The sequence below is a fragment of the Lissotriton vulgaris genome, chromosome 8 (assembly GCF_964263255.1).
Source record: "Lissotriton vulgaris chromosome 8, aLisVul1.2, whole genome shotgun sequence".
NCBI classification, from domain to species: Eukaryota; Metazoa; Chordata; class Amphibia; order Caudata; family Salamandridae; genus Lissotriton; species Lissotriton vulgaris.
In genome coordinates, this window is record NC_141696.1 from 163,142,302 (window position 1) to 163,155,254 (window position 12,953).

General features: G+C 38.7%; 1 protein-coding gene across 1 annotated transcript in view; it reads right to left on the reverse strand.

The window, feature by feature from the left end:
- Positions 1-12,953, reverse strand: part of LOC147696807 (retinal guanylyl cyclase 2-like) — a 408,956-nt gene that overhangs the window by 11,595 nt on the left and 384,408 nt on the right. Inside the window, exons 15-17 of the mRNA XM_086933248.1 lie at positions 9,875-9,973; positions 3,151-3,245; positions 2,040-2,125 (exon numbers count right to left, since the gene is read on the reverse strand). Coding sequence (XP_086789374.1) covers positions 2,040-2,125; positions 3,151-3,245; positions 9,875-9,973 — 280 coding nt within the window. The remainder of the gene's footprint in view (positions 1-2,039; positions 2,126-3,150; positions 3,246-9,874; positions 9,974-12,953) is intronic.

A 12,953-nucleotide genomic window follows, 5' to 3' on the forward strand; every position in this document is an offset into this window, starting at 1 on the left:
GGGGGGGATCTATTGCAGTTATGTACCTATGTATGATGAGCCTGAAGATATTTGGAGATCTGTTCAGAGTTACTTATTGCTCCACAAACTGGGGATTTTAATGGAAAGTCAGTAACATGGCTATGGGAAATTTCTTTCTCCATTTATTAGCACATTATTAGCTAATGCTACATTATCACTTGGTTTTCAACTACTTAGATATTTAACTACTTATCTAGTCTAATCCAGAATGAAATTCCTGCAGATAATTATATAAAAGTATATGGTATTTGGGTTACATGCTCATTAAAATGTAAGAGAGGTGATCCCCCACAATTCGAAAAGCTTCAAATTGGAAGCCCATATGAGTTCTTATGAAAGCCAAAGGTGAACAGAATAGCGTGTGGGGTGCACATTTTTAGTTTTAGCACATGCGGTCAGAACTAATAAAATGAAAAAATGAGTCTTTAAAAGAATTTTAGTTGTAAACATTTCTAGATACATTAACTACAAAGACCAGGAACAGTTTTTGATGGAAAACAACAGTAGATCATTTTGGTAAAATATCTAATCTTCTGCATAATTGCAATTCATGTGTCTTTCTTGTCTCTACCAACCAACCAAAAAAAATATTTTAATTCATAAGTTTATGGAATATTAGAAGGGTGTGGGTCAATAAAGAACTTCCGAGTCTGGTGTATTCAATTGTTTTAAAATTAATACCCTACCTGAAATGTATTACCTAAATTCCAAGGCCAAGAATGTTTCCCTGTTTTGCAACATCTTAGATTTAGTTTGAGCAAAACAATTAGCATTATTCCAGGGATATTTAGGACAAAGGGAGTAAGCATGTCCTGATTTGCTTAAATATTACAAGGGCACACAATTGTACCTGAATCACAATGAGTGGTGAATGTTCAACAGCAATGACATTACACAATAAATATATTTTATCATGTACATTTATTTGAGAAAATTGGGATGAGAGGCATCTATTGTTTTGTTGTATGTGGCGCATACTTTTGGGGGTGATATCAGTATTGTAATGGAGTGGTCCACTGAAGGAACTGAACCAAGTGGAGGCACAAGGGAATTGGGGCATGGAAATGTATGAGTAAGTTACACTTTAGTCTGGAGTAAGCTGTAACTACTCATAGAAAATATTTTGTGAATCAAGTCTCACATATCAGGTGCAATTCACACCTAAAACAAAACTAAGACACTTCTACTCACCACTTCTCACCAAAAAGGTTAGTGACTTATGCCCTAAATTCCTTCATTAGAAGCTATTTTAGGAGAACTTTGGTTTTAACCCAAGGAACTAGCATCCCTCCAAGATCAAAAAAGCTATTAACTCATTAATGAAGAAAGGCTGACAATCTGTCTCTCTCCAACTTAGCTGTCGGATGTGAGAGAGCTTACGCTTAGAGCAGCACCCCTATTTATAAGTGCTTGATGAGCAATATTATTTACTGTTCCGTTCTCAATAGATTAATACATGTGTTTACAGTATTCACTTTCTTTTATGTTGAACTGATTCAAATTCCAAGTAGGCACAACATGTATACCACTCCATCATTTGAGAGACAATGCAGGGGAGGTTTAAGGATACCCCTTACTCTGTGTTGGGACATAGGCTATCGTGCAATCTGCACTTGCAAAAAGTGGTGACCTTTCTAAGTAAAAGTGAATAATTTTATTTACTACATGTATTACGTTTTTGCTTGCTTCACTTCCAGCGGTTTTCATTTTACACTATAAAGTATCCTTCATGATTTTAGAAAAACAATGTTCACCAACACTTATATTCTACTAGGATAATAAATACCTTTTCAGGATAAATGAAAAAAATTTTCCTTTGGAAAAATATTGAAAATATCATGAATATAACTTATGCAATTGATAATGATTAGGGCACCCACATTGAGAACAATATCAGACAGACTCATACAAGATGTATAGGTTTTATATGAATGAACAAGAATCAAGAGTATCATTTGAAAACAATACTGGACTGGCTGTACTAATTTACGTTCAAAAGCAAATTGGACTTTACTTACCCAGGCTTTACATCAGGTGGATTGGGCAATGGTTTTGTAAAACCTTCCTTTCCTACGAGCCAAAATGTTTCCTCCACTCCTTTACCCTAAAATTCAAAACAGAATGAAATATACAGAAAAAACTATTATGAACATTTGTCTGGGAAACAAAGTCCTTAGCAGATGTGTGAGTAATGGCTTTGTTACTTGAGGTTTTAATGTTTACCTTTTTCTCAGTAGTACGCATGGTTTTTTAATGGTTTACGGTTCTCCATGATGCTCATACTGACCCAGACTAATAATATTAAAGCAAGTATGCCATTTGCCTGTTTATTTTTCCATGTTTATTCAGTTCCCATAAATGTCTATCATTAAGTGATAGATTATTACTCAGTCCTGAACCTTTTCAGTGAATGAAGCTGAATTCAGAGGCAGTAAGACAATAAACAGAGATCAACTGAATTTGGTCTAACTCTATTCTATAACATTTGTTCTTTCACATGAGACACATTTGGTGCTACTCTATTAAATCTAAAGAGAGAGGTTCATCACAAGGTCTCAGGATATCATAGTGAAGTGACAAACCTGCTCCATGTGACATCATTACATGCCATCTGACTTACATCAATTACCATGATATATATTGTGGGTGATCTAGAGGTTTAATTGAGCATCACTCTTAACGTGCCTTTTGAAGGCTGCCTTGTTAATGTGGCTCACACTTTTGTCCACATGGTTCAACTTTTCAGGCCTTGTCTTTTTAAGAAATATGTTTGATTGCAGAAACTCTTTCAATTAATTACTTTTATTGGGATTCATTCATCCAGTGTACAGTCTTCTACCTAAAACGGGGCCAATATTGTAATCACTGCGTCTAAGATTTGAAAAACGTATCTACCAGAGGTCCAAAATGCTTGGTATCTCCACATTGACTTCTCTGATTTACTAGCTTCCCAATTATGTTTGTTCAGAGTCACGAGGAATACTTTTTATTAAGGGTACTACAGAATACAAATACAAACATAATGTTAATGTTATTTTTTTGTTTTCTCTGCTCAAGGTACATGGGTCTGATATCATTCATCAGAAATAGCGTTGGATTCTATTCCTATACATGACCTGTGCCATTTACCTTTAATTCTGTTTTGCCTCTGAGTGCTATTTTATAACCTTCATTTAGAGTGTGGAGTGTTTTCACCGTGCTTTGGTTGACATGAATTCTGTAAGCTGCAAAAAAGGAAGATTGAGAAATCATTGTTAAAGAAACTTCTATAATATTTCTTATTGACATTTAGATCAATATTTATTGAATAACGTTCATATTATATAGCACAGCTCTGGCACTGGAGGGTATTTGTGTGTGATTGAAGGTCCAAACTTCACATACTTTGTTAATTGTAAATTAAAATTAACAAAGAATGTGAAGACAGAACGTTCAATCACATTTAAACATATCAAACACAAGAGAGATTGAAATGTTCAAATATATAATGCATGTTTTTAAAGACACTCATTGTTAACAAGGATTTGCTGATTACAAAGAAGTATTTTAGATAGTACTTGAGATCACATATTTACACTTTTTATATTGCATGTTATCACCAGAATCCGTACTTCAAGGACTATGAACTCTAATAGGAATCACTATTCTACTAGAAGAAAAATCTTAGTGTTAACCTTCCTTTTTAATTATTTATTTTGTTTTGTACAGAGTTATATAGTGCTTGGTCACCAAAGGTATAGATGTGCTTTACGGATAACAATTAGTGTGATGACGTGGAAGAAACATGAATAAACCCGAGAGTGTAAAGTGAAAGCAGAAACCTGGCTTGGGGTAGGAGTGGGATGAATAGGGGCCAATAAGGTTAGAGAGGAACAGGGAAGAGAGACATGAACATAGGAGAAGGAGTAATGGACAAGACAAGAGGAGAAGAGGTAGGACATATTTAAGGAGTAGAAAAGAAAAGAGGGTGGAGAAAGAAAGTTGAAGGAGGTGGTTAAGGTATGAACACTGGACAGTTTTGAAAAGTGAAAATGGAGAACAAGATAGAGACTATGCAGTTCTAATTTCATTATGGAGACAGCTCCTCAAAATTCTTGGATGAAGGGAGTGAGAGATTAAGAATAAGAAGTTGTCTGGAAGGAGATTGTTCTTGTGTTTGAGCTTCCAACCACCACCTGAGATTTGGAGTAGATAGCCCAGATAAGGCGGGCTTAGGAATGGATTTCATTGAAGACTAGACATCCGAGCTTGAAATGTCTGCCTGGACAAGTGACGCACACCCACTGAGTCTGACTTTAGAGGTTTTATTTGTCTAACTGGTGTTGAAAACAAGAATAACAATGTTTTTCTTCCTTAGACTATGGTGCTGTCTTCTTAATCCTCCTTCTCAATTCATCCCTCAGCATCACTGCAGCACCTTCGGGAAACTTAAAGACAAGGCTATTAGTCCTGTGGTCTAAAGTTCATTATTGCCCTTCACCAAATACATTACAGTGCCCGTGTGTGCTCCAAACTTGTTTTACTCTCCTCAGGTTCACACCCTTGTAACTGACATCACCAGATTGTGTCCACAAGAGAACCCAAATGTCTGGTTTCCATATTCTGCCCCAAGGGAGAGAGTAACAAAAGTCCACCAACCCTTTGCCCTGACAGCAACCAGCAAGCAGTTATGCCCGATAAACTCTCCCCAAATGTAAGGTTTTCCAGATCAGAAAAACCCCATACATCACAAGCCACACTCCCCAGAACCATGCACTTATTGCGCACTCTTTTCTGATGCCATGACTTCAAGGCGGAGTCAAGGCTGCCTCGTCCAGCACGCCGACCCTCAGGTGTTTGTGGATTCAGTCAATGTACGCAATAAACCCTCTGTCCTCTTCCTTAGGTCAGCAGGGATTCCACCCTCTCTCCACTTCCCAGGAGTTCTATCGTCTTCTCCGCCTCCAACAATTTCCAGACTTCCTCCAGATCCTCCCGAGCTGGCTCACACCTTGAAGGTGATTCTCGTCCTCTTTTGGCATTGAGACAAGATTCCAGGCCAACCGACAACCAAACAGCAGACAGATGTACAGGAATATCTAAATCGCGCACAACCATGACAATAGTGTGCGCACCCTCAGTGCCCGCGGGCATCCCTCACAAAACGGCTCATATTTTCTGTCACAAAAGGGTTCCTGGCCTTCATACAAAGTCAGAACAGCTCAACAAGGATTGGGGAGATGTGGTCAAATTTCATGGCTGAAGATAGTAGACTGGCTCTGGAGTATAAGACAGATTTTAGAGGCTTAAGGGCAAGTTGGGTTGTCCCTGCCAGCATTGCATTACTGAAGTCCAGGCGACAAAGAATAAATGCAAGCACTGCAGTTTCATGTGTTCCAGCTACAAGAGTGGCTTTACATATTTTTACATCCGAAGATGGAAATCTGTACTTTTAGAAATGTTATTTAAAAGAGGAAACATGGGGAGTGAACGGTCCGATGGTAGTCCAAGATTTAAGATCATAAGTAACAAGGTCGAGGTGAAATCTGTTAGGTTTAAGTGATATAATAGGTCTGGATTCAAATACTGTTTGAGTCTTGGAGGGAATAGAATGAATGCTATCTTTTTCAGTTTAAGGGCAAGAAAGACTTCTTAATCTAGGTTTGATTCCAATTAGGAATAGTTTTATGGTGATGTCCAGTTTCAGAATACATTTGTTTGTCTGCAAATTGGTGGATGGACACATTAAGGGGCTTATTTACAAGCCTCTTGCGCTGCGGGTGTTTCACGGTGCATGACCCGTCAATGGCGCATCCTGCTGCGTGATATTTACAAGCACACGTAAAGCCACCCTGCATGGCTTTATGTGTGCTTGTAAATATCGCCCCTTTTCACGCAACACTTTGAGTGTTAGGGGTGTGACATGGGTGTTGCTGTGGGTGTTTCCATGCAACACATATGTCCACTGATGCATTTCCAGATTTACGAGCAATTGTAAACCTGGAAATGTGTTAAAATGCTACGCCACCCCAGGGGCGGCATAGCAAGGCGCAAAGAGGAGAAATGTTTTCATTTCGCCTCGTTTCTTTCCTCTTTCAATGTGTGCTGCATTCTATAGCACACAATGAAAGAGAATTCACCTCCATTTAGTGATTTTGTGCAGGAAGGTGCCGCTTATGGCACAAAAACCATCTCCCCCCGATGCAGGCATCCTTGCACCATGGTGCAGGGGTGCCTGCGCCCGCACATGGCAGCAGTTGGTGCACCAGTGCAGGGAAGAGCACACAGATGTGTTTCATCAATCAATATCAATTAACAGTGAAACCCATTTGGTTACACAAAGTGGTCCAGGAATCAGTAGCTAAAGTTGAGATGGTTTTTTACTGATTCAAGTTACGATAGACAACTCTTAACACCTTGCTATAAAAATACAAAATAGCAACTCAATTCCAAATCAAGTTAAGATACACAACTCTTAACACCATGCTATAAAAGTACAAAATAACAGCAGGTGGGCCCAACGTACGAGGAAATTGAGGCGGACCAGTATTAGGCAAACATGTAATTGGTCACAGCAATACAAAAGATCAAAAGGAGTATTTGATGCTCAGAGAAGAGATGCAAGTTTTGTTGTCTATACATGGATAAATATAATTACCTAAGGTGGAGTTCCAGCTAAATGGTAGGCTGGTTATAAAAACTCTAAAGAATCTCGGAAATCATCCATTTCCATGCAAGAAATAAGAACTAAGAAAGGGAAAAATAAGTAGGGAAGGTGTCAGCTTTTCAGAAGCTCGGTCAAGAGACTTCTTGAGTCAGGTAAGTAAGTGTTAGTCTAAGCGACACTCAGCCGAGAATCAAGGAAAGCATAAATTCTAAACCACTCAAAGTCTAAAGGAATAGTGCTTTTAGGGAACTTTAAAGGATCTGCAAGGTAAACGAGAAAGAATCAAAATTTCCAACAGTGTGGACACTAAGGGCTTGATTAGGAGTCTTGGGATCCAAGGACCGCCAGATTCACAGGGGCACGGTGGTGATGGTCTTCCAACCACCCAATTACAATTAGGGCTGTCGGACCACCATTACCCGGCCACATCGGTGTTGTGGTGGACTTGAGTCCGCAAAATACTTGGCGGGACTGCACCAGTCCTGCCAAGCATATTACGAGTTTCCTATATGCCACGGTTTTAAAGGCAGTTCCTACACCATGAAAATCAGGGCTTAAAGGAAACAAAAGGGGACCTACAGAGCCCCCTTGTGCCTCAGGGCCATGGGGTGCACGCAGGAGGCCACAACATGGTCCCCTTGTGTGCATGCACACCAGTTCCTGCCTGGCAACAATCTCCAAATATCTCACACCAAACATGGGAACGACTTTGTCTTCTCACGCCCATACCAGGTTGAAACATTGATAAATAGATCTTTCAGTTAATGCTCTGGCCCTCCATATTTTTTATCAAGGCCTTCTTCTTAGGCTCTTTCTCTATCTCTAGTACAGTAATGTATCTATTCTATAACTAGCAATGGGTTTGAATACCTGCCAGAAATGCAAAGTTAGCAGAAAATGAAAACCAGCATTTATGTAGCACAAAAAATTATAGGCCTGGATTGTGAACTTAAAGTATTAGCAAGAGTGCACATTTAATATGCGGGTACACATTTAAACCCCGACAAATTTGAATAATCAGTGTTTTACTTGACTTTTATGGTTTTATGCAAAAACCGAATACAGTGATCTGATAATGATGATGATAAGTGTGGGGGCTATTGTTACTTTCTTTCTTTCTTTCCTTTACAGCCAGGCTCTAACTGACAGCCTTGGAGAGAATAAAAGGACATCACTCCACCCACCCTCATTAGGGAGGCTGACAGAATGCCATTCAAACGATGGCGGTTACTCTGTCGGACTATAGGAGGAAGCTTTGCATCAACAGATTCAACAAGAGTTCTGCCAACATAAAGCCTAAACAGGGCGAGAGATCCGCCGGTTTGGTGAACAGGGTACTCCATTGCATTTGCATGTTTTCCAAAGTCTAAATCAGTCACTTTCTGTTTATAATGGCATATTCGACAAATTGTGCAAAAAAGTGATGTAAGCTGAACCAAGCTCAAATCTAATATGGAAGTATGCATGAAATAATTTCCCATTTCTGCTGAAGAAACAGTGGCTTAAAAACAGCACGTGTGAATGCAAAGATTTTGGACCTGTGTTTAGAAGAAAGGGATAGTTGTTTTGATATTAAAGTATCGAATTTAAAAACGTTGTAAGCTAGCTCTAGATGTGAGGCAACATGTGTTCTGTGTTCAAATTTCAAATGTTAGCAGTTTCCCTTTGATATTTAAAGATGCAATATGGTTTAGCTGCCCCTTCTTTCTTCAGCAGGCTGGATTTTAATGTGCAATAATTTTGCCTAAATCCTATTTTATTAAATGTTGTTAGGAAATCTCTTCACACTAAATTGCCATTTTTACAGCAAGTTACTTTAAAACATCATGTTAGTGTTGACATGAGGTATTGGCACCATGGTGATCTTAGACAGAATTCAAAACAAAATTCCTTAATCGTGTTAGGCATGGCAAGGGACATTTTTGGATTATTAGCAGTACAGCTGGGCCATATGGTAACCAGATGAGAACCCCATAAGTGAGCATAGGAGTCGCTTGATGTTATGAGTTCTCAGTCCTGCAACTATAGTATAACTTTCACATTGGAATTAAATCGATTAAGCACCTTTTGATTAACAAACAGATGTTTTTTCTCACTATGGCAGTGATTCTAGTTTAATTTAATATTCATCATTTTACATGAGTATTTGTAGCTGATTACTTTTTGGAACTTTTTGAGACTTATACATCAGTTTATTTTTGGCCACTCTGCCAAAGTATACCATCTGTATTTTCGTGTGGTTTATTGACAAAGAATTATGCTGCTCATGCTTACATACAAGGGTCAATGCCTTTTGCAACTCTGTTGGGTTACTGTCCAGAAGAAGAATAGCATCTGCATACCCTAACCTACCCAGTGGGTTAGTATTACATATTGCTTGAAAGAGTCAAACACTCAAGAAATCACTATAAAATCACTGGTGTAGAGGTTAAACAATAGGGATACAAGAAAAACACACAATTTTCTTCCAACTGGATCGAAACTCACCATGGTTCCGCCTCTGTGAGCTGAAAACCTGATCTGCCTCTAGGAGTAGATCTCATTGATTATCCGTAAATGCAAACGTGGTAGACCCTTTAAGAGCAGCATATTCTATAATTGTGCCCTATAAATGGTATCAATCTGTTGCCCATAAAAGTACAATATTATGGCACTAATTGCTCAGGAGTCTCTGTCTTATCATGATGATCAATGTCATCAAACGTGGACCATAGATGTACCTGTCTGAAAGCCCACTTTTTAATATGGCAGTATTCTCAGAGCCTCCATCTATCTGTCCATCCTTGTGAGTAATATTACGGAAAATATTTTCAAAGGCGAAGACAGCATACCCAATAATCTTGGACAGATAGCTGAGTTGTATTACCTTTTCATATAAATAGACAATAATAATGTGCCTGGTAATGTACTATATATACGTCCAAATCTAAAATAGCACAAAAGACTGTCATCAATATCAAGTTCTTCTGGTGAAGTTCAGCTTGTAGGATATAGGCAAGTCCTCAGGCCCAATGATACATGGGTTTAACTAGTTATGATAGTTTTTGTAAAATCTCTACTGCTAATTATGATTTCCACTCCTTACATGCTCCAATATTGACTTTTCTTCTCATACTGATCATGTACAAGCATAGTATGAAAATTGAAAACACATGTAATTGTGTACATTTTGAGTAATTGCTTCTCACCAACCACATAAATACTCACGCAGTCCGGTGGATTCCATTCGTGATGCAGTGTTCACTGTGTCTCCAAACAGACAATAGCGTGGCATGGTCAGTCCCACCACACCTGCCACACATGGACCTGAAATTTAAATATGGCCATCAAGAGATAAAAATTGTACAAGGGATCCCCTTGTAGATAGTGTACATCTTGAACTTCACTTTGTAAAACTTCGAAAATATGAGATAACACTGCACATTTTGTGAAGGTGGAAACACGTTTTAGACACCTCACATCCAGATTTAATTAACCACTTTATTTAATCAAGAAATATGGCACACTATATTTGGATAAAAAAATGTTCAGACAATCTTACATAACAACATGCATGTATATCAAAGTTGTATAATATTTTCCATCATCTTTGCCTGCTTTCCAATGAGTTGCAGTCAAATACCAAAAATCTCTACCTTTTACTTTAGATATTTCAAACATATATTCGCATTGAGTTTGCCATGGTTTCTTATCTGTGATAAATTACAAGATTATTTGTTTTTTGTGGAAAAACATATGTACCGAATATACAATTTTTAGCTGGTAACATGGTTAAGTAACTTGCATATTATTATCACTCCATGTAACACTCTCAAGGAAGATGGCAGTAATACTCCAATAACTACAAATGTTAAAAAAGAAGTTAGTTTAACATTAAAGTTGTGGCTACAACCAGGATATACATTTATTAGAAAGCCTAAAGGTCCAGCAAATGTCATATTGTGATATAATGATGTATCAAGCAGCTTCCAGTTTTGAGTTTGTGGATGTCATTCTTCCAAAGCAGGTTTGCAATACAATAACTAGCCTAGGTCATCAAGTATATTCAACAACAATTCTTTTGTACTGATTGATTTCACAAAAACACAATAATCCAGAACTCTTAGATGAGCTTCTTATCTATTTATTATCTGCTACTTCAGCATTGCTGCTCTCTCTACAATCAATATAACTCATAGATTGTCTCTCCCAAGCCCCCAGACTAATGCTGATAAATGTATTCAAAGAAATACCAATTCTCTGCATGCAACTCTATTGCTAATGACTTCGGACATGTAGTTCCAATTGCTTTTGCTGAATCAAAGGGCACACTGGAGATATTTTGAATGAAAAGCCAATACAATTAGAAAACATTTTAGATAGATTGATTGGGAAAACTGTATTTAGCATAAGCCTCGGCATATAGATGTTGGGTAGTTTACACAATTGGGGACATTATATAGAGATTCAGCCGAAATTCATCAGACTCAGTCTATTATGGATAGGATGAGTGCCATGTGTCAAACATTGGATACTACCATAGATTCCCTTCATTGTCAGATTATTAATCTAGAAGTTCAAGTAAGGTACTACAAATTTTGGTAGGTTTAGTTAGAAGGATTAGTTGCTATTATTGATCAAAACCCGCTGACTCTTTATGAGATGATTTCTACTGAAATTCAAGAAACAAAAATGGAATATTGATTATGCACAAGATAAAGAAAAAATAGCTGATTTACCTTCCTATCTTCAATTAATGCTGAAGAGAATTAATGATGATAGGGGGATGTGTGAGAATCCTATCTTTAATTTCCAAGATAAGGCTATACAACTATCTCGGCCCTAAGCAGAGATGAAGCATAGGCTTGTTTAAGCACACATATAGCACACAGAGAGGCTGGAAAGGAGGAGGCTTCTTATGCTAGTGTATTTACGAATTAAATATTTTCCATTGATTTGTGCGAAAGTATTTGCGTATGTGGTATTTGTATACCATAAACTAAGCCATGTGGTAGTTGAGTGCTGTAAAGTTACAAAGGCAACGCCAGAGCCAACAGCTGTGTGGAGAAGTAAGATTCTGGGAGCAGAAAATGAATGTTACTGCATCAGAGTGTTAGGCTTTCAGCTGACTCCCCTCAAATGTTATCCAAAATGGTAAAAGAGAAACTTAAAAAAGCACTAAAGGAAGAGAAGCAATTACACCACTAAATATTTCCATTGCCGAGGTTAAAGATGAAAAGAAATACCACAGATAAATATTTTCCCATGGTTGTTAACAATATTATATATATATATATCAGTTTTAAAGGGGAAAAATAATATGACCATTTTAAATCCCTTAATATGTATTGTGAGAGAGTCTTGATATGCCTCATATGGGCAATACTGTGCCTCTTTTACAATCAATCATTTCATTGAAGCACATTACAATATCCAAAGTCATTTCTGTCAGAGTGTACAGACTACAGCAGAATCCACAAAATAACCATCAGCGGTTTTTTGGGTATCTTTGGATGCTGCAGCATGAATATTTTAGCATTCTACCTTATTTTCTTCTTGTGAGATAACAGCACAAGAGCCAAAGCAGGGAAGGTTAGGCTGGGCTGTAAGGGGGAGGAGGCAGCCACAGGATCACGGAGGTAGGAGGTAGGGGAGGGAAAGGAGACACAGCAGAGAGATGAGGAAAAACAATGTCCAATGTCTGGCTGGATAGGTGACGGCCAATGGGGGTGAAACCAAAGTCCATCTCCTCTGTAGCTGACTAAACAGCTCCACCGGTCATCAGCCATGTTGCCCTGGCTCAGCGGTCAGTACAACATAAAGGTTTACACCTAGGGGGCATCGTCATAGATCTATCGGCCGTACCAGTCCCAGTGTTACTGGGAGGTGCCGTCCGCATCAAACTTTCATCTCTGTGGCACTCGTCTCTCTTCAGCTGGTCGGAGCTCACTCGGCGCTAAGAGCATGCGGACTACGGTCCAACATTTATGGGAGAGGTCTTGCGGCTCCTTGCCTCGGACTCTGGTATTGCGATTTTCTCAGGGTAGGCACTGACAAATCCCACAGATAACAAAGTTTCCTCAGGATAGGCCGCCATTGTAGAGTCAGGCAACTCAGGAGTGATCCCTTGCGTCAGCCTGCACCGCCTTGTGTGAGGCTTCACTTAATAGCCCACAGTATTGTCCACGTCATTGGAACCTGATGGGGCGGTCAGTCGTGCCGCTTACCCCGCAGCAGACCGCCGCTACCCCACATACAGTTTTATGCAACTAAAACATTTGAGAATGAGATTCTCATGCAATTGCTG